The sequence below is a fragment of the Bos indicus x Bos taurus genome, chromosome 5 (genome assembly GCF_003369695.1).
Source record: "Bos indicus x Bos taurus breed Angus x Brahman F1 hybrid chromosome 5, Bos_hybrid_MaternalHap_v2.0, whole genome shotgun sequence".
Taxonomy (NCBI): domain Eukaryota; kingdom Metazoa; phylum Chordata; class Mammalia; order Artiodactyla; family Bovidae; genus Bos; species Bos indicus x Bos taurus.
In genome coordinates, this window is record NC_040080.1 from 55817217 (window position 1) to 55840517 (window position 23301).

Sequence of the window (23301 nt, forward strand, 5' to 3'; positions counted from 1 at the left end):
ACATACAAGGATGCTTAAAAGAAAAACAAAAAGGAAAGTTGGAAAACATTCAACAGTTCATAGTAAAAAAGGTAACAGGTAAACATACAAATGCTGTCTTTTGTCATTTCTGTCTCATGAAATCCTATGAAGTGGGTAATAGTATTAGCCTCACTTACAACTGAGTATTCCAAGGTTGAGAGTAGTTAGGCAACTTTACTCCTACACCCCTAAGTAGCTGAGATTTAAACTTTGAGTCTGACTTCAAAGCCCATGTGCTGAATTGTTCCTCTCTGGGATGACTTCAAATGTGTGATGCTTTAAAGAATGATGGTAAAGATTTTCTCTTCCTTCTTTTACACTTGAGTTTACTAGACCCTTCAGTACCTCCAGTTGCAGGTAACCTATAACTAGGCCTGCAAGACTCTGCTTGATCCGACTGTTTCCTTCTTTCCCAGCTATTTCCCATGTTCTGACTTCCATATTCCTTGAATGTGCCTTGCTACTTCCAGATTCAAAACCTCTCCCACATGCTGCTTCTGGAGCCTGGAACCTTCTTCCACACAGCTACCCGCCTCCAAGAACATCATCTCACTATTCTCCATTTATCTTTAAATTTCCCATTAAGTATAGCTTCTCTTGGGAAGTATTCCTTGACCCTGGGTTCTGGGAGCCTTGATTCTGAACCTAGTTATATGGTACTTACCTGTACTGCCTCGGAGAAGGCACTGGCACCCCACTCCAGTACTTTTGCCTAGAAAATCCCATGGATGGAGGAGCCTGGTAGGCTTCAGTCCATGGGGTCGCTAGAGTCAGACACGACTGAGCAACTTCCCTTTCACTTTTCACTTTCATGCATTGGAGAAGGAAATGGCAACCCACTCCAGTGTTCTTGCCTGGAGAATCCCAGGGACGGGAAGCCTGGTGGGCTGCCATCTATGGGGTCGCACAGAGTCGGACATGAATGAAGCGACTTAGCAGCAGCAACACTGCCTAGGCCTCCCTTATCTGTAAAGAGAGGACTCCATGCTTCATGATATTATAGTTCTTCTTTATATCAAAAACCTCTATAAGTTTATGATCAACAGTTTATGGGCATTACAAATAACAGCCTTTCTACAATGACAAAGTGGAAAATATGTATGTTAAATATTAGTTGAAAAAAAAAGCTTTCTGCATTGATCTAGGAAATGATTAATGGAACACAAAGTATACAGTATCTGTGTGAAATCAACTTTGTTTCTTTCATGCCCAACTTATCTATATAAAATCAGCACTGAGTCAGTATATCTGACAGTCAAACAGTTTTGGCAATGGTGCTTTGTCTCATGACCACAAAATGGAAGAATATAAAAATATGGAATTATTACAGAAAAAAGATAAAACATAAGCAAAATTTGGATCTATTTAGTAGCTAAATATTAAAATTCCTGGAGTGAATGCTACTGAAAATAGTTAAAAGCATTAAAATCATTAGTTTCACCTAGATTTATCCTCCAACCCATCTTGCTGCTGCTGCTAAGTCGCTTCAGTCATGTCCGACTCTGTGCGACCCCGGAGATGACAGCCCACCAGGCTCCCCGGTCCCTAGGATTCTCCAGGCAAGAACACTGGAGTGGGTTGCCATTTCCTTCTCCAGTGCATGAAAGTGAAAAGTGAAACTGAAGTTGCTCAGTCGTGTCCGACTCTTAGCGACCCCATGGACTGCAGCCTCCCAGGCTCCTCTGTCCATGGGATTTTCCAGGCAAGAGTACTGGAGTGGGGTGCCATTGCCTTCTCCAATCCATCTTACCCCTACTCAACTCCCCATTCCCACCCCAGCCCCAGATTCTCTCCATCTACAGGTCCAGTAAGGTTAAGCAACTTGCCTGAAGTCACATAACCAATTAAAGACAGAATGTTGATTCTCTAGAATATAAAGAAATGTATAGTCATTTTCTCTTCAAACTTCCAAGATCTCTGAGAATTCTTTCAATAAATTTTTTACAAATCAAGAGACACCATGGAGTTCCAACCCAAGTCAAATCATGTTATCAGTATCATATCAATCTCTAGAATTATTTCAAATTAAATGGAAATCTTTCACAACGACATCAATTCTGTGATATGAAATTAATAAACAGGGTGAGATTATGATATCAGTACACACAGTATTATTAAATAATGCCTTTATTCCCAAGGCACATCCACTTCTAGTATTTCATAGTGTTCCCACCAAATCCCTCAGAGTAGAGACAATAAATATGCAAGCCACTTACAATTAAAAAAAAATCCAGCATGAACACCATGCTCCAAAATAATGGAACAAGAAGAGCTTCTATGAACTGACTAAAAGATCTTAAACAACTGCCTAACATTTTTCTGTTTTCTTTTGTAAAATGAGGCTACTAACAACCAGCCTTCCTATCTCATAAGGTAGTTTTGAGTATAAGATACAGTTTCTGAGAAAAAGTTTTGATAAGTTAAACACCATAAAAAAGCATGTTTGCTTCCTAAAGAACCCAGCAAAATCTTGATTCTAATGACAGTTAATTTTTAGTTAATTAGTAAATATTAATACACACTAATCTGTTTTGATATATTATCTATCTTTTAAATAAGGTATATATATATATATCTTACAATTTGCTAAACACAGAACTAGGTTCTGAGAATAAAACAGTGAACAAGACAGAAAAGAGATAGAAGAGGCCCCAGACTTTCTCTTGTTTGTGTGCTTGGGGTGGGGAGGGGTGAAGGTATGTCAAGGGCTGGGATAAAACCAAGTAAATGAATACAGAATTTTCTGACAGAGCATAAGATGTGGAGAGGGCAAAGGTAGGTCAACTTTAGAGTGTACTTTCTGAAAAGGTAAATTTATTTCTGCTTTAATACAATTTATGAATGATTTCTTAAGAATCTGTTTATCAAGAAATAGGAGAATTTGGATTTCTTTATAATAGGAAATTTTCTGTGGGAGTTCAGGGAAGAGTTCTTAAATGGGAACACTTGAATGGACTCCAGGATAGTCTGAGACCCCCTGTAAAAGAAGAAAAATTTTCTGGGTAGAGAGTCATTTAGTAGCATTTAATAGTTTCTCTAAAGGAGTAGACCAAAGGGAAATTTCTGAGACGGAAGCCCTCTATAGCTTTCAATGTGTTAGCTTCTGATCATGTGGAACAGTGAACATTTGAAACATGGCTAGTGAAAATGAGGAAATGAATTTTTCATTTTCTGTAACTTCAAACAATTATAATTTAAAATAGCCACGCGTAGCTAATGATAGCCATATCCAACAGCACAGCTCTAAGGAGTTTGTGACCAGAACCACTGGGTACCCAGATGGGAGAATAAGGTTCATGTGAGAAGGATGGCGCTTTTTCTTGAACCTGTAGTTAATTGCTGATGAGCCCAATAAAGGGTTCAGATTATATCCAGTTTTTCTCCCTGGCACAAGGCTAACTCTGGTAAATGTTTCATGAATGTTTGTTGAAACGTTTCATGAGTGGAAAAACTGCCTTCTTGTCCTTTCTTTATTTCCTAACCCCTGGTTCCTCAAGTGGATGATACGACTTGGTTTGTGAAATTGTTTGCCATTTCTGGTGCCAGGCCTTTGTGATGTTGGTGCCTCTTCCCACCAAGTTTGTCAACCCATCGCCTGCTCTGTGAGGCCTGATCCAGTTTCCCTAGGTAGAATTAATCTCTCCTCCCCTCTGCACACACTGACTGCACACTCAGAAGCATGTACCATTGCTTCTGTGGGTTTACAGGCTCATGTTTCATGCTATATCATTTAAGGTGGTAGGACATATGCATTACAAGCATCCTGACATGCAGACAAATCTGGATTCAGTTTACCTGCAACATGCTACAAGTATGAACTTGGGAAACACACTGAATTTCTTTAAGCTTCTGTTCCTTTCTTATAAAGCTGGTGTAATATAATACACTACTATGTATAAAATAGATTAACTAGTGAGAACCTATGTATAGCACAGGGAACTCTACTCAATGCTCTGTGGTGAGCTAAATGGGAAGGAAATCCAAAAAAGAAGAGAGAAGTATGTATACGTATAGCTGATTCACTTTGCTATACAGCAGAAACAAATACAGCACTGTAAAACAACTATATGCCAATAAAAATTGATTTTGAAAAGGATAGGACAACATAGTAATTGAAACAAAATATAGTACCTAGGTGAAAGGTTAAAGATAACCTAAGAAAAAGAATGTAAACTGCCCTGACTAAGCATAAACATTCAATACATTTTTGCTATTGTGTGGTTAGTCTGTGGACCTTAGGGGAATACATTAGATTCAGTTCAGTTCAGTTGCTCAGTCGTGTCCGACTCTTTGCGACCCCATGAATCGCAGCACGCCAGGCCTCCCTGTCCATCACCAACTCCCGGAGTTCACCCAAACTCATGTGCATCGAGTCGGTGATGCCATCCAGCCATCTCATCCTCTGTCGTCCCCTTCTTCTCCTGCCCCCAATCCCTCCCAGCATCAGAGTTTTTTCCAATGAGTCAACTCTTCGCATGAGGTGGCCAAAGTATTGGAGTTTCAGCCTCAGCATCAGTCCTTCCAATGAACACCAAGGACTGGTCTCCTTTAGGATGGACTGGTTGGATCTCCTTGCAATTATTGTATATTATATTCCCTTTTTTCCTTCATTTGTGGCACCTTACACAGTGCCTGACACAGTTTAAATCTTTAATAAATATTTATTAAATTGAAATGATGGGGAATTTGCTTCTCCAGCTTTCTATCTACTTTCCATTTCTAAATGCAGTCTGTCATTTTTAAACAACACATTTAACCAAAATAACATGCTGCGAAGTCTACAATCAGAAATGTGTTCAAAATTACAATTATTGTAAAAATGATGAGTTTCTGTAGCTGGAAATTCAAAAGGTAAGCTTCTATTTTGAAAAAATATGAAAACAGACAATATTTTTTATACTATCTATATTTTAATTATAATCTGTATTTTAGTTCAGAGAAAACAAACATACTGGGCTTAATGCTGAACTCTTTACTCATCTGATTTCCCATTGACTATTGAGAAAAAACTGTTGTGAAACTATTTCAATAAATTTTTTGGATCTCTTTTTATTTTTCTCACCACAACCCACAGTTTGAAATAAATCTTAAATCATGATCCCTATACATACTTATACATATGTATAAATAATCTGAAACAAAATTTCCATGAAATAACACGTATCCTTATCCCTGACTGCACTCTGATATTTCTACTGTACTTATTCAATTCTAAATTTTTAATGCTGGTCACAAGTCACAAAATAGATGTCATGACCCACTAGGATATAAGACTTGCCATTTAAAAAACATTGCATTAAACAATGTACTTTAAATGTTTTTTCAAGTGTCTGAGGGCATTAATACTTTAGCTGCCTAGTGTTTAACTTGGAGGAACCGTGCTACTTTGAGACAATATCCAGTGAAGAATTGTAGGGAAAACACACTTAGATTTAATCTCTATGAGATACTCACCTACCTCGAACCCTACAAAAATCACCCCAGCCAGCTTTTCACCCCAGTCTTCTGGTTCTGACTGAGCCATCTTTGATGGAGATCTGTTGCTGAAATCTCAAGCAAAGGTCCCCCACGTTTCCTCAGTCCATTGGCAGAAGCTCCGCCACAAGCAGCTGTGAACACTCTCTTACCTTTAGCGGGCTTCATGCTCATCACTTCCATGGCGAATCCTGAGGATGTGTGGCTGTGACAAGGACTGATTTGAACTGGATTTTCTAACTCCTGAAACTGCATTACCATTCTTAGCTTACTCACAGCAACTGAAAATGAGACTAGGTGAGGAGTAACAGAGGCCAGAGGTTGTGTGGTTTACTGATTAACTTCATTACTGAGCAGAATATTTGTAAATGTTTATGAGAAAAGTCCTCCATGCCAAATTGCCTAGTAAGCTGGAAACCAGCCTCTTAGATAAACATTTTGGGGGAGCACGTTCCAATTTAGGAATTTTCAGAGGATAGATTTTGGTTCAGTGGCTCTAAAAGTGGAATTTGAGGGTCTAGAGCCATGTTCTATGTTTTGGCATTTGTTCCTCTCAAAAGGGTACAGAATGGTATAATTTTGTAATGTCAGGAAACATGAAAGCATAATACTGAATGGTGTGAGGCCAGTTAATCTGGGTTTGTACCCAGTGTTATGGATAGAACTGTGTCCCCTCCCCACAGTTAGCATGTGGAAGTTCTAACTCCCAGCTTCTCAGCATGCAACACTGTTTGGAGACAGGGTCTTTACAGAGGTAAGCAAGTTAAAATGAGGTCATTAGATTGGTTCCTAATCCTATATGACTGGTGTTTTTATGCAAATGGGAAATCTGTATTTCAGACACAGAAGCTCAAAGAAAAGGCAGTGTAAAAGACACAGGGAAACATCATGTACAAGCTAAGAAGAGAGGCCAGAAACAGATCCGTCCATTTCAGCCTTCAGAAAGAGCCAATTCAGCCTTGATTTTGAAGGTCTAGCCTCCAAACTGGTACAAAAATACATCTGTCATTTAAGTCACCCAATATGTGGTATTTTATTATACCAGCCTTGGCAAACTAATACATGCAGGCTTCCTTGGCACTCACTAGCTCTATGGATCACAGACAAACTGCCTCAATTTCCTCGTCTGCAGAATGGGACTGATAATCACACAACCTCAGAGAGTTATTATGAGGATTAAATAAAATAATATTTATTAAATGCTTAGCACACTGGGTGGCTACCCATCGTCATTATATTGATATTTTAATTATTCAGCCTTGAACTCACATTGTAGGGTAGTTTACTTCCTGAGTAAGAATAATTTCTGTGGCATAACCTGTGGATACCAAGCTTGTGACTGCAGATTATTTTTTGGAAGGGAGGGCTTTAGAATAGGACTCAGTAGTTCTGGGGTTCAGCTCAGGGATAATGCAACCAGACATATCAACAGATGGTAAAAACATAGATAATAATTCCTGCCCTACTTCCCTCATGGACCTGTTGTGAAGATAAAATGATATAATAAATATGAAAGTAGTTTTAAAAGGAAAATATGATCTATATAAACATCATAATCCTTGCTAAGCCATTTCTACAACCTTTACAGGTTTACAAAGTGGCTCTGTATGCGTTGGGCTTCACTGATGGCTTAGATGGTAAAGAATCTGCCTGCAATGCAGGAGACCCGGGTTCAATCTCTGGGTTGGGAATATCCCTTGGAGGAGGGCATGGCAACCCACTCCAGTATTCTTGCCTGGAGAATCCCCATAGACAGAGGTGACTGGCAGGCTACAGTTCATGGGGTCGCAAAGAGTCCAACATGACTGAGTGACTAAGCACACACACACACACACACACACACACACACACAATCTCACCTGATTCTTACTTGCACACCTTGAGGAAGGTGTTATTTCTGATGCGCACTATCTTTTACCTTGTTTTGCAGACTTGGAAAGGCAATTCAGTGAAGTTATGTGATTTGTCTTAAGTTAGCCAGCTATTAAGGGATGAAGCTAAGGCTCTAACCCTTGTGGTAGAAAAGCTAAAGCACACCTGCCCTCATTGCCAGGAAAGAGCTATGGTTCCTGAGTGTATTTCAGTTTGGATTGGTCAAGCAAGAATCACCATTTGCAAAGCTGTTTTCAATTCTCAAAATACATTTTTCCCCTGAAGGTCTGTGCTGTTTGAAACACTAGTCACTGCCCATATATGGCTACTTAAATTTAAATTCAGTTCAGTTGCTCAGTCGTGTCTGACTCTTTGCGACCCCATGGACTGCAGCACGCCAGGCCTCCCTGTCCATCACCAACTCCCGGAGTTTAAATTAATTTAAATAAAATTAAATTAGAATTAATTCCTCAGTTACACTAGTCCCATTTTAAGTGATCAGTAGCCACAGGTAGTTAGTGGTTGCTGCATTAGACAAAGTAAACCTACAATATTTTTTATCATCACAGAAAGTTCTACTGGATAGCACTGTTGCAGATGGTACTTGGGAGCAAAGTGAATGATATGCCAGTTGTGCCAAATGGGGGCATAAGCTATGATGCCATAAAAAAGGGAAGTTCCAGAGCAAACTCTAGCAACGATTTTCTGAGAACTGTCCTTGAGAAGAGACTTGACCAACAGATTTGAGTGATACAGTCTCACCGGAAAGACCTTCTCCACTGAGAAGGTGAACAGGAACATTCTCTCAGCCTGAATCCTTACTCATCCAATTCCAGTTTCCTGGTCTGGACTAAATTTTGGTTGTCTACTCACTACCTATGGAATCTTAGCAGATTATTTAACATCCTTAGATCTCTGTTTTCTCATCATCAAAAGGGGAATAGTAATGGTATCTACCCTATAAAAATGTTATGAGAGTTAACATTAATGGCAAATAGAGTATTTACAATGTGCCAGGCATTCCTCTGAGACTTCTTTAAATGAGATAAGTAACTCGCACAAAGTTAAGTAATCTGCCTATGACCCCACACCAGTGATATGGGACTGGCATAGATGAGACTGAATGCAGAATCCACTAACCAATCTAAAATGCTCTTTGCATGATGCCTGACATGTAGAAAGGGCTCAAGAAACGGCAGTGGTTATGATCACATTTTTCTTTTTTAACCACTGTAAATGTATAAATTTGCAGCCTGATTTCATAGTCAACCTTTCTCAGTTTGGTTATCCTGAAGTCCCTGAGACCTGTTTCTTAGCCTGCAAGGTTGAGAGCCAGGCCCTGGGTTGTAGTGGATTCACCAACTAGCTGGTCAGCCGGTACCTCACCGCATACCTCTTCCAAATGATGCATGCCCTATCTAAAAGAAGCAGTAATTTATTTTGTAATAGGGGAAGCTTCTACTGATATTTATTTTCCGTCTCCCATTTCTTAACCTTATAACAACAGTACCATATCTGAGAATCCTGGGAGAGCAAGAACCAAAGCCACAGTGAATTAATAAAAATCCTAGAGACTGCTTCAATCTGTGGAAGAGATATAGGTAATAAAAGGTAGTAACAAAATATTTAAATAAGGCTAAAGCAAAGCTCCATTTTGTCTGAGACAATGGTGTCTTTCCATCTTCTGGAAACTTTCAGCTTTGATTCGCCCACCAGGTCAGAACTACATTGACTTGTGTTAAACTCAGTGAGATGGAAAAAGACTTGAAATTAAATGTCAGAAGTATTACACAACATTGCATCTCAAGACCTTTAATTGTATTTAAAAACCATCTGGCTGGTTCTGCAACATCTGAAAGTTTCTTTTAATTTAAGCAAAAGACATAGGCAAGAACCAGATTTCAATAAAAATAAAGCTATACAGAGAAAATGAACATCAATAGCTGAGAAAAGCATAATGTAATGAGAAGTAGCTAAAGGAAATGAAGTGTAAGTGGATAGGATTATTTAGGATCTGACCTCCTGTGACTTACTGGACCTCATTCATAATGGGGCTTTGGAAACACTGTCTGCTGCTGCTGCTAAGTTGCTTCAGTCGTGTCCAACTCTGTGTGACCCCATAGACGGCAGCCCACCAGGCTCCCCCATCCCTGGGATTCTCCAGGCAAGAACACTGGAGTGGGTTGCCATTTCCTTCTCCAATGAATGAAAGTAAAAAGTGAAATTGAAGTCGCTCAGTCATGTCTGACTCTTAGCAACCCCATGGACTGCAGCCTACCAGGCTCCTCTGTCCATGGGATTTTCCAGGCAAGAGTACTGGAGTGGGGTGCTAGGAAACACTGTCAGAAACAATAATAAAGGTAACACAAAAATGTAGATTCCATAGCTGTAATGCAAACGTGAGATAGAACATGTTTTTTTTCCTTAGAACACCCAGAAATTTAGCTTGATACTGTTGGTTTCTGTTGGCTCCTTGAAAATTCTTAGCACTCAACAATGTTAAGATCAACAGAATTTCCTCCATTTAATAAGTAGAGTGGTGCTTATCATTCCAACAGTTTAAATAATAACAACTACATTTCAAACCCTGGAGGAGCTATACTGCTTTATGATGCCTTCAGATTTACAGGACACTTTCCCACACCGTCATTCAATCCTCCAACAAGCAGTGAAGTGTTATTATTAACCCCAATTTACAGGGGAGAAAACTGAAGTTCAGAGTCTCAACTGCCTCTGAGACTTTATTTCTTCCAATTTCATCACTTATTTCCACTCACATTCACTGAACTTTTCCCAGTAACACCGAGCTAAAGGAACTGGATTCATCGTACTTGAACTAGTTGGTATGGGGACATAAGATTTGCAGTGATGTGGATGAACCTAGAGTCTGCCATACAGAGTGAAGTAAGTCAGAAAGAGAAAAACAAATGTTGTATGTTAGCACATAGACATGGAATTCTAGGGTAACTGTACTGATTAATCTATTTGCAGGGCAGGAATAGAGAGGCAGATATACAAAACGGACACATGGACACAGGTTGGGGAGGGACAGGGTGGGATGAACTGGGAGAGATACTACCATGTGCAAAATATTTTGGAATCTGGCGTATATATAACACTGAGAGCTCAGCTCAGTGCTCTGTGATGATCTAGAGGGGGTGGGGTGGGGAGTGGGTTAGAAGGAGGTCCAAGAGGGAGGGGATATATGTATGCATATAGCTAACTCACTTTGTTGTTCTGCAGAAATTAACACAACATTGTAAAGCAATTACACTCCAATTAAAAAAGACTGTACCTTTTCTTGCTTATTCTATGCTATTATAAGAATGGTTTTCTGAGTCTTTCAAATTCTGTTATTTTTTTTCTTTAGTTCTTATACCACAATTTGCTAAAAGAAGACAGATTTTAATTGACATGTCACATTCTACCCTATTCATTATGTCACACCATGGGAAGCTGTGGACTTTGTCATTATTACCTTTTATTATGTACTAATTGCATAAGACTCTGCCTTCATTCATCAGAGAAGTCTTTCTTAACCCACTCAAATTAATCTTTGACCAAGTTTCCTGGCTTTCAGGATCTCCCAAAGGAAAGGAAACTTGTCTTTTTTAGGTCACCATGTCCTTCCATCCTGAGTCCTATGTATGGATTGAGTGACCAATGAGCTAGATCTCCATGTGGATTTGTGAGGCAGGCCTGGCCACAGAATGAGTTGAAGGATCTTACAAGGTGATTCCAGACCCATCTCTGTAATTCTGTTTCTTTCCTTCTTTTCTACAAGGTCCAACCTAAGAAAAGAGAACTATAGAACAAATGTACACCACTTCCCCACCCCATCTTAGCTTTCCTTTGAGTATTCCGATTGATTGGTAGCGGGGGATCCCATTAGCACTGTGCGGCAGCCCCTCTGGTGATGGTGCACATCCTTGGCCCACCTCTCATTTCAGCTGTAGCTGTAGCAGGGGATCATGAACAAGCTTAGACTCACTTCACACTTGCACCCTGTCATTTCAAGAGCAGGCTGCACATCTCTGCTTTTTGCCCAGAGCTTCTCCAAGGCCACAGGAGACCACATGGCTTGTTTCCACTGGGAGTAGCAAAAGCACGGCCCAGAAGTTCAGGGACATCAATGCCCCCAGAGTGACCCTCAACCAGGGGGAGCCAGAGGTCAGTTAATAACTTCTCCAGTGCCTGGTGCCTCGATGGACAATTCTCTCTGCTTCTCCCAGTGCAATCAAGCTCCCCTTGCCCACAGCAGTGATCTCTATAATTCACCTCATCTTGGTTTTTCCTCCTTCCCTGTCTTATCACCCGAGTCCTTGGCTCCTGCTCCCTAGGATCATCTCTCACATAAAGTCTGCACACAATCCTTGCTTCAGGCTCTGCTTTTCAGGGTAACCATTATATGGATGGAAAGGCTTCCCCTTCTCCTTAGGCAAAGCCTTCTAGAGTGGCCCACAGTCCTCTCTGGAAGCAGCTGAAAAGCCTCATTCATGAGGTCATTAGTGTATCCACAGTCCATTAGTGAGTGCTCATCAGTATTTGTTGAGTGACATTTATGTCACTTTCTCAATGTCTTAAATTAAATGTCAATGTCTTGGGATTTAATGATAGCCTTTTGGGTGACCTGCAGGAAGGGGGACCATGCCCAGGACCACCTTAAAGGTCACATCATATGGCAGGTGAGTACCACTGAGCCCAAGTTGCCACTTCCCGACACAACGACTGTAGAGATTTGTGGACTTGAATGCTAGTTCTAGGTGTCCTAGAATTCCCAGCCTAATAATCTCCTTTTACCAATGTTGATTAATGGAAATATGGGGTCCAGAGCCAGTTCTCTAGACTCTTTCAACTTTCCTCAATAAAAATGAGAAGACAAAGCCCTTCCAAGTCATTCTAGACTTTAGACCTTTGCATTTGCATTTTCTTTACCCAGGATACGTCTTCAGATTAAGACTGTCTTTTTTAGCTCAGTTGTCAACTCCTCAGAGGCCTCCCCTGACCACACAAGTTAGAGCAGCCTCCTTCTTCCAGTTGCTATGACATCACCCTCTTTTGTTGTTTCCATAGCCCTCACCACTACCTGATATTATTTCATTTATTTATTCCTTTGCAGGTTTCTTGAGAGTTTACTCTCCACTAGGATCTTGCCTGTCTTATTTCCTGCTTTATTCCAACATCCAGCATATGGTCGGTGTTCAGTGTCTAGATGGAAGAAATTATAGCCATCCATATGCAATACCATAAACTTCAGTTGCTCTTGTTATAACAACACGATGGCTGGTTTTCAGTACACAGTTAGACCATAGGAAAAGAGTCCAGCTCTCCAGTTAGTTGAGCTTATGAGTTAAACTTCTGAATTTTGGGCACATCTCAAGATCTACAAGCGGTGACTCGGGTATTGTGGGCTACTCATCCATGAGCCACAGTTTTTCTCCTGGTGCTCTGTACCCTAGGGTCAGAGTGGGAGGTCCAGAGAATCCATCAGTGTCATCAAGACATGAAAGAAGATGGGCAGGAATTATAACAAAATGCTCTTCATCCTCCCCTTTGGCAGACTTTGGTTAGGTATGTTGAACAGAGTGAGACAGAGGCCCTGAGGGAAAAGTATGTGGGAGAAAAAAAAAGAAAAACCTTAGACCCGGCTCTAGAACTTAATAGAGAAGATTGAAGGAAACTTCTCCAACTCAGAATAACAGCCATGCATTGAGCTTATGCATTTTGTGCTATGTATTCTAAGAAATATTACCAAAAAAGTGTTAGGAAACTGGATAAGGATGTGGTCCTGCAAAGGAGAGATGACGAAAGAGCACCACTGAAAGAAAGCATGAACCACAACGCTTCCGTAGAAATCCTTTTCAGATGTTCCTAACCTGACGGCTCCTTCACAAGTTTTTTTCTATCTACTTACCTCTTTTTCACCTCACCACCACTGAGGTCAGCTTTCAATCTGATGAGCTTGCTTAAAGTGGACTAGTTTGTAAGAAAAATATTAACAGTTTCCTCTTGATGTCTATACAAATTAAAGCTGGATGGATTTGTTTAATAATGATGACATCAGAGTTTAGATTTGGAGATCTTAACATGTAGTCATAAAACTTCAGAGCAGGAAATGGAGTCTATATGTGAAAAAAAAATCATCTCAAGTGCAACTTTCCTTAGTCTATGATCTGCACCTACAGTCCTAATCATCCTGTGAGTTCTGATGAGTAGATAAAATACTATAAAGATATCTATACATTATATTTTAAGGACCATAGAAGGGTAGGCTGGAACATGGAGGTCCCACTGCCCTTAACTGTATCCACAGGATGAAGAAAAGCCAACTGGAAGGAATAAGATGTAGCAAGTATGTCTGAGAACTGGCATTTCATAAATAATTACTGCTGCCTTTAGTTCTGGGCGAGTTACTGATAAACATCTTTTCCCCTTAAACCTCTTTTCTCCTTCCCTACTATTATTTATTGTTTGATTCTTATTTATTAAGTAGATACTAGGATTAATAAAATATAGTCACTGCCCTTAGATGCTCTTAAACTGAATGGGGGCAAGTAGACATGTAAAGAGATAATAATGACCCCTCCTTGGAAATGACCCGATAAACCACTGCACACTAATGCTAATGACTAGTAGGTAATAGTATAAGCTATTGATTAATATCTTTCAGGGATTTCTGCAACCGAATAGGGGATGGTGCCTTAACACATTTTGTGTAATTTCAAGTGTTTGCATTCTCACTATTATCATTGATCATGGTTCATATTTTAACGTAGTGTAAAAACCTGGGAGCATCCAAGCCTCCCATCTGAGATACAAAGCAGAAGGGAACTATTTTAAGAGTGGCAGAAAGCTGCTCTACCCCACCCAAAATACTGCTCCTGCCAACATTTTGCTGATGTTCTCAATTCAAACTCTTTATAATGAGGTGTTTTAATAAATGCATAAAGTGGAGCAATAGATCATTTTATGGTATCATCTAGTTACAGATCTACTGAAAACAACTTAGTACAATTTGTGCTCAATCCATTTTAAATGACTAATCCTGACACTGTGCCATATCTCCCCCAGCACCGGAAGAAGGGTGGAAAGGAAACGTGCACAGAGCTATAATCTAAGTAACCTCAGCCTTTAATAGGTACAATATTAAGCCATAAGAATTATGATTTCATACTTTAGTACATGCTATAATAATATTAGAATTAGCCCTAGACAGGAATGTATTTCTACTCCCAGCTCTGTTAATTATCTAGCCTCATGGCCTTGGACAAGTCACAAAACTCTCTGACTCTTGCAGTTCTCATCTATAAAAAAGAAGACTATTAGGTTCAGCGAATCCAAGGTCTGATCTATCTCTAACCTTGCAGAGTAGCTAACGTCTATGGAGTACTTGGAACAAAAAAATTTTCTGGACTCTCTCTGGACTTATCAGTTATGTTTTTTTCCTTTTGTTATGTCCAAATTGCAGTTTGTTTTTTATTAATATTCGAATGAACTTGACAACTTACCAAATAAATTGTCAGAAAGAGAAAATTCATCTGTGGCAGGTAAGTGGGAGTGTTCAATGAGATTCATTTTTGATCCCATCCAAACTTTTCTATTTGAGGATGTATTACCTTCGTTATGGTGGTCTTCAAAAAAATCCCCTGAAAGGTAAATAAATACATAGAGTGTTGGGGAGGGTGGGGAGATGATTAAGAAAGAGAGGAGGAGACAGAGAAAGCTAATTTTAACAAACACAAAAGATTCCCTTTGTAGACATTTTATCATAGCTTTTCTTACATGTCTTTCCTTGATAATTACCATTTTTTACACTCATTTGGACTTACAAATGTCTCAGATATATGCTTTCAGACTAGATAGTCTCTAATTTATCTGGGAAAACACCATATGTTTTCATTTGTTCCAGTACTTGGTAGATTTGGGCAAGATATGATATTTTGGATATGTTTATTTTATGTATAGAAAAAACAGAAACAAATATAAAAGCCTTGATTAAAAAATGGGATGAATCAATGATTTACCTTAAATTTTACACTAAAGATAAACAGGTCTTTGCAAGACACAAAAATGATTTCAGATTACTTCCTACCAGAATTTTTCATTTTCTTTTTTTGGCTGTACTGTGCAGCCTATAGGATCTTAGTTCACCAACCAGGGATTGAACCCACACCCTCAACAGTGGAAGCATAGAGTCTAATCTACTGGACCACCAGGGAATTCCTTGGAATTTTCTTAAGTTGAGTAGGCATCATATTAGCAGATTAAAAATTCAGAAGATGTTCACCCAAGATCTTTATTTTTGCCTTTTAGAGAAAATTTAAGGGGCTTACATTTTCATTCTCATGGTCTACCTTGTCATGTATTTAATCTAGGGTAAAAGAAGCTATGGCAAGAAGAAAAAGTGGTAAATCTCACCCAAATGTCTGAAGTTTCATCCTGAGAAGATGTCCAGAGTATATCCAAGAACCCTAGAGATGCGGTGTTCACTTTTACTATATTTCTAGTTCTTCCTTCCTTCCTTCCAATATGTCTTCCCCCCTGAAAAAGTAATGAAAAAAGTTGAATAATGAAAAGGTATGTTATCAGAACACTTTTTCCAAGGCCATTTTATGAGGATGATTTTTAAGCTTTAAATCCTGTTTTTACTAAGGAATCATTTCATTTACAGATAACTACTTATATTTACAACTCAGAAAGAGAATACAGGGGGTTTGTTGGGCAATATTTATTTCATTAGAACTTCCTTACTATTCATAGCTCTCTGTTTCTTCCTCACTCAGCAAAATGTTCCAGATCAAGCAGAAGTGACAGTTCAAGCAGACATTTGGCTGCAAAGAGTTGGACACGACTGAGCAATTGAATTGAACCGAACTGAAGGTAGTCCACCAGACTACATTTGTTGTACGCAGTCATTTATTCATGTTTTCAACAAATATTTATTGAGGGGTTATTCTGAACTAAGCTCTGCGCTGGATCTTTGAAAATGAAATAACAGGAAAAATATCATCCAAAATCTTGGATATGAAGCTTAATGAGAAACAGAGACATTAAAAAACAATCACAGGAATACACAGATGATTACATGTTGTCTTGAAAGCTGCTGATGAAGGCAAAGATGAGGATGCTCTAGTGGGGACCCACCTGTATTAGATTCAAGAGGCCTTCTCACCACCCTGAAGTCAGGAGGGAAAGGGGTGTGAAAAGGAGTCAAGATAGAGAAGTAGTTAAAGGAAAATGTGTGGTTTTGAGGGCAATTTTTAAAGACAAGCAATACTAGGTCACATCTAGAATACACCAGAGAGGTTGAGGAAACAAGAGAGAGCAGCTCCTGAGAAATGATACTATCTGTGTCCACTGTGAGAACGCAGACATACCTGAGTCCATCTGCTGAACCACTGGCCTGGCCCTACCAAAGTCTACTGTCCAATAAGCCAAAGGGCTTGTTGGGAGAAAACTCATCCTACAGTCAGAGGGAACCAGAACCATGATCTTCACCTCAGTCCTTGGAGGAATGTGTAATCCTCAATGTGGCACGTTTGACCAACCTGTATCAGATTCAAGAGGTCTTGACACTCTGAGGTAAGAAGGGAGAGGGTTATAAATAAAAATGAGTCTAGAAATACTGAACTGTAAGATAGAACTTCCAAAAGAATGAAACAAGGAGGAGAGAGCTCATTTCACTTCCATCCCCACCTTCAAACAACTCTGCAACATATCATAGTCACAGGAGCTTTGACTCCAAGGGGACTCTGGGCCTTTCTGGGGCATCTGTGAAACAGTGGCACCATCTAGGTATCACCATGACCCATGGAAACGTGCCCAACAGAGGAATTGTGACCACTGGTTGGGCACTGCTTTCCCCCATGAATACATAAAGTGATGGAAGAAGTGGCCAGAGTAGACTTGATTATGAACAAACATAAAGAGACCCAGGGCTTCCTAAAACATCTGTAGGGAGAGGAGGGCTTGATAAGGAACTAGAAGTCCTGAGGAATAAACCAGTAAAAGTTCAGTTGTCACTATCAATGGGACCACATTCATACTCATAAGCTAGCTGCGCGTGTGCGCGCTCAGTTGTGTCTGTCTCTTTGTGACCCCATGGACTGTAGCCCACCAGGCTCCACTGTCCATGGGATTTCTCAGGCAAGAATACTGGAGTGCATAGCCTTTCCCTTCTCCAGGGGAATTGAACTTGCATCTCATCCTTGGTAGGCTGATTCTTTATCACTGAGCCACCTGGGAAGCCCCTGAATAGCTAACAAAAGTCTCCCAGAATCCAGACAGTTGACCAAGTCTGCTCAAATCAGGTCTGTTGGTTATGATTTCTGAAGGGAGTTAATACGAAGGAAACTGTTCAATTTTTGAAATGGTAACACAAGCACATGGCAAGCAATTCAGCACTACAGTGAAAAATAAGTCTTCCTTGAGTTCTGTCCCCCTTTTCCCTTACCAGCCACCAGAGCTGGTTTCTTGTGTATCCTTCTCATACTGTACCCCCATACCTTAAACTGGAGTCTGGCAAACTACTGCCTGTAGGCCAGAGCTGGTCTACCACCTGTTTTTGTAAAGCCTGTGAACTAAGAATGGTTTTTACATTTTCAGACAGTTGGGAAAATATCAGAAGAAAGAAATTTCATGACATGAAAATTATATAAAATTCACATTTAAATGTTCATAAACAAAGTTTTATTGGCTCACAGACACACTCATTTGTTTCTGGACAATCTATGGCTTTTTTTCCCCTGCAATGGCAGAGTTGAATAGTTGCAACACACACTGTATGACCCACAAAACCAAAATTTACTGTCTAGCCCCTTTGTAGGAAAAGATTCTTTCCTCCTGCCTTATATAAAGAATAGAAGAAAAATTTAAAAATCAAAGTAATATCATAGTAAACTGTGAATAATTATAATGAGTACCTTGGGGATGTGACCCCATCTAATTTTATACATATCACGATAGTAGACTCTTCTTTGCCTCTTGACAGATCCTTCCTGGGTTTGGCAGCTTTAGTCTTAATTACCCTGTGATTTAATGAGAACCTTCTATGTACAACAAAGGTCCATATTGTCAAAGCTATGGTTTTTCCAGTAGTCATGTATGGATGTGAGAACTGGACCATAAAGAAGACTGAGTGCCAAAGAAATGATACTTTCAAACTGTGGTGCTGGAGAAGGCTCTTGAGAGTCCCTTGGACAGCAAGATCAAACCAGCCAATCCTAAAGAAAATTAACCCTGAATATTTATTGGAAGGACTGATCCTTCAGTTGAAGCTCCAATACTTCAGCCACTTATGCAAAGAGCTGACTCATTTGAAAAGACCCTGATGCTGGGAAAGATTGAGGGCAGGAGGAGAAGGGGACGACAGACGATAAGATGGTTCGATGGAGTCATCAACTAAATAGGACATGAGTTTGAGCAAACTCTGGGAGATAGTGAAGGACAGGGAAGCCTGATGTGCTGTAGTCCATGGGGTCACAAAGAGCCAGACACAACTGAGAGACTGAACAACAAAAACTACATCTGAAGCATTTGGCAAATGTTTCCACATATGTTATTCCTTTAATGAGGGTTACATCGGTGTCTTCCTTTCTCTAATACTCTTCCCTTTCTTTGGGGGAATTGCTTCACAATAGGAGAATAACTCCCTGGAAGATCTAAGAAAGATCGTAGCTCTGGAGTCTTTTTTCCTCCTTGATTTCTCCCTTCCATACAAGGAATCATTTTATAGGTTGAGAATAAGAAAATGAATATTCTCTACCTTAGTGACCTTTGAATTTTGCTTGTTTACCCCCAAAAATGAAGTTTAAAATAAAAAATGTTCCCTCAACACATTTTTGGGTTGGCATCTAAAGTTTTTTACTAAAAAATAAACTAGTTCAAAAACTGTAATTGCTGATATATTGCAAAAATTTACATTTTTATATGTTATTACATCACTCAAATCTCTTCAATTAAATCTAAATACCACAGCAACAATAATCTTCTTCATCGTTCTAAGAAATACAAGGAAATGTTCTTTAAATTTTGGGAAAAAAGTTTAATCATCCCTGTCCTTTTTTGAGTTCCCATTGCATTCCACTACATTGCAGAATTTTATCCTAACGTATAGTTGAATGTCTATTACTGAATATTCTATCATATTTTCTATAACTAAGTTTTGTATACAAATTTGGATTTTAAAAATGTCTAATGGATTCAATACTTTAAATGTTTAGACAAATTATTTTTCCAGATTAAGTTTATTACTAGCTATTAATATTGGTACTTAGTAGACTTTCTCTACAAATAGGGTGGCTCACCCTCTGTGTTCCAGAGCACAATGGAGACACCCATCTGGTGTGGAGGAAAGAGCATGCAGATGAGAAAGGAAGACGCCACTGTTGGGTAACAGCCAGAGCCAGCACTGGCAGAGCACACACATCAGGGGAATAACACTGTCTTAGAAATACAGGTAAAGGTTCTAGTTAAATAATGAACTTTGAACAACTGCAGAGAGAGCACCTAAGCATCTCTGAAGTTAGTAATAAAATCCCTGCTAACAGAAAGCCATCTTTTCTATTCAGGTGAATTCATGTATGTATCAACACACAAAACTTTATGTTTGGAATTGCAGCTGATAAAGAAAAATACCTTCTCTACCTTCATGCACTATTTTCCCGAAAAGCTGTTACAATTTATTTTTCAAATGAAAGCATTTTTAAAATAAAGAGGTCATTGCCGAAAATTCAGACAATAGAGAAAGGTATTTACAAAATGCTAAGTGACATTCTATAATTTTGCTCCAATTTACATTCATACCAACAGTGGATCTGTGTACGTATCTCATCACACCTTCATTGGCATTACTTGCTCCCACTTCAAACATTCTTTTCTAATTTGCCAGTGACTAATCCTATCTCACTGTATTGAATTATATTTCCTTGAATATGAGGAAATTGAAAAGAAATTTATTTTACATCTTTATTGTCTGTATGTGGTAGATATTTTTTATGTCCTTTGCACCTTGCTATGGAAGTTTGCTTTTTTTATTGACTTAGAGGAGTTCTTTGTATATTGAGTGTGCTAGCATTCTGGTATATTTATTACAAACATTTCCATTTGTCTTTTAATTATCTTTACTTGAAAAGATTTGCACTGTATGTAGTTAAATATATTAGATTTTTTAAAAGCTTTTTAGTTTTAGTTTCTGGTACAGGGTGATTTTTCTGAGAATTGATTGCTGAATACTTTTTTCCTTTCCCATTGATTTATAATTTTTCTTTTATTGAGACTGAATTTAGTTTCCCATTGATCATATATTACATCTGTATCAAGATCATCCTTTGATTCATGGGGTCGCAAAGAGTCGGACACGACTGAGCGACTGATCTGATCTGATCTGATTATTGCTCATTTGTTTTCAACCTTTTCTAAGATATTCTTACCTTCTTACTCTCTATGATAAATTATCACATCTTGTATCACATTCTTTAAGAAAAGTTTCTTTGAGAGTTTGATATGGTATCAAACCTATATATTTAGGTAGGAAGATTTATATCTTTACAATATTCAGTTTTGTCTTTCAGGGGGAAGTTGTGGCTTCATTTATTCAAACATGCTTTTATAACTCTCAATTTTGTAGATTTTCTTTCATGTATGTCCCAACTTCTCCAGGAATGCATCCCCTATCATTTTTCTTCCCTGCTCCTCATGTGGTCATTAATGATTTAACTTCGTCTGTCGTCTTCTCCACTGTATTGCAAACTCCTAGCAGGTAGGAACCATAGCTACGCTCCTTTTGTATCCCCTCTCACAGCTAGCAGAGTTATGCATACAGAGAAATAATATCTGTGGTCCAAGACAGATGTCAAGAGGGATGAAACATGAGAAGATTAGAATGAAGAGGGAAGGAATGGGAGTTTCGAATTAGCAGAGAGAAACTATCATATACAGGAGGGAAAAACAACAGGTCCTACTGTATAACACAGGCTTTCCTTGTGGCTCAGCTGGTAAAGAATCCGCCTGCAATGCAGGAGATCTGGGTTCAATCCCTGTGTTGGGAAGATCCCCTGGAGAAGGGAAAGGCTACCCACTCCACTATTCTGGCCTGGAGAATTCCATGGACTGTATAGTTGGACATGACTGAGCGACTTTAATTTCATTGTATAACACAGTGAACTGTATTCAATATCCTGTGACAAACCATAATGGAAAAGAATATGAAAAAGAATATATTGAACGTGTGTATATGTATGTGTGTATAACTGAGTCAACTATGTGTGTGTGTGCTCATTCAGTCGTCTGACTCCTTGTGACCCTGTGGCCTGTAGCCTTCCAGGCTCCTCTGTTCATGGGATTCTTCAAGCAAGAATGTTGGAGTGGGTTGCCATTTCCTCCACCAGGGGATCTTCCTGACCCAGGGATCAAAAAAAGAAAAAGGAGACTAGCATAGAGAACCAGTGCTGACCTTTCATAGCTTCATCCATAACCTGCAACTGTTCACTTAACACTCTGCCCCATTATACACCCTCAGCTGAATGTTTAAAAACCTAAATAATAGAAATGATATAAAGATTATAAGGCAATCTTTCATAAATGTCCATAAAGTGACAGGCACAAATTTGACTGCATTGTTTCCAACAGTAAAATAAATAAATTAATTAAAAAAACTGGAAACATTAATAAATGTCCATTAACGATTGAATGAGTACAATAAAGAAATAGTATATGCATAGTGCTGTAAGTTGGAGAAGGCAATGGCAACCCACTCCAGTACTCTTGCCTGGAAAATCCCATGGGCAGAGGAGCCTAGTAGGCTGCAGTCCATGAGGTCGCTACGAGTCGGACATGACTGAGAGACTTCACTTTTTTCACTTTCATGCATTGAAGAAGGAAATGGCAACCCACTCCAGTGTTCTTGCTTGGAGAATCCCAGGGATGGGGAGCCTGGTGGGCTTCTGTCTATGGGGTCGCACAGAGTCGGACACAGCTGAAGTGACTTAGCAGCAGTGCTGTAAGTATATTTGTAAGTGCTATACAGCATTTAAATGAATGGACTAAGTATTCATATGGATAAACTGAGTAACTTCATATTGAGGAAAAGAATCAGGTTGCCCAGTATTACATGTGGTTTGATATAGTGTATGTAAGTTTAAAGATATGTGAAACAATGCTACATATTAATCCTGATATCCTAATGCGAGGGTCAGCAAATACGATCCCCAGGCCAAATCTAGCTTGCCCAGAACCAAACATGCCTTTTTGTTTACATATTGCCTATGGCTGTTTTCACACCACAGTGACAGAGTTTAAGTAGTTGCGACACAATTGCACGTGGTCTGCAAAGCCTAAAATATTCACTCTCTGGTCTTTATAGAAAAAGCTCCTGATCCCTGTCTAACCTGTAGAGACAAGCCTGGAAGTGTTGAATGCACATTCAGGATGTGGTCAGAATGACTGGGTGGATACAGAGGGAATTTCAAAGCATCTTTAATTCTCCCCTTAATCTAGGGGTTAAATACAAGAAAGCTGATGATATTATTCCATGTTCTCCATGTTGGAAATATTTCATAATTAAAAATAATGAATGAAATTATATACGTGAAGACTTTCCTTATCTATAAAGAGATGCAAATTCATACAGAGATTCTCTCTTACACACTCTTAAACATACAAACACACACACACAGAGATTCTTGAGGCTTTGAGGAGGAAGTATTTCCTAACTATAAAATGTTGGGGATTTTTAACTGTAGTCAACAAGGTGCTATTGGAAATTTTGATGGTACCATAAAATCTATGTTCAAGAAGATTACTCTTATGAGAAGGCGGGACAGGGGAGTAAGCAGTGAAAAGAGAAGGAAAATTCAGGAAATTCGCATTCCGGAAGTGAGATGATTAGGTGCAAAGCAGGGTGGTTTCTGTAAAGATGGAAAGGAAGTGACTTGA

At 39.2% G+C, this 23301-nt stretch overlaps 1 protein-coding gene across 4 annotated transcripts in view; it reads right to left on the reverse strand.

The window, feature by feature from the left end:
- NR1H4 (nuclear receptor subfamily 1 group H member 4) overlaps nucleotides 1-23301 on the reverse strand; it is a 79366-nt gene that overhangs the window by 45462 nt on the left and 10603 nt on the right. For 2 of the 4 annotated variants that reach the window (XM_027542041.1, XM_027542040.1), the window contains exons 2-3: nucleotides 15787-15909; nucleotides 14877-15014 (exon numbers count right to left, since the gene is read on the reverse strand). In XM_027542041.1, the coding sequence (XP_027397842.1) occupies nucleotides 14877-14955 (79 nt within the window). In that variant the 5' untranslated portion in view covers nucleotides 14956-15014; nucleotides 15787-15909. Of the gene's footprint in view, nucleotides 1-5648; nucleotides 5915-14876; nucleotides 15015-15786; nucleotides 15910-23301 lie in introns of those variants that run through there. The other 2 variants (XM_027542038.1, XM_027542039.1) reach the window with 2 other exon arrangements.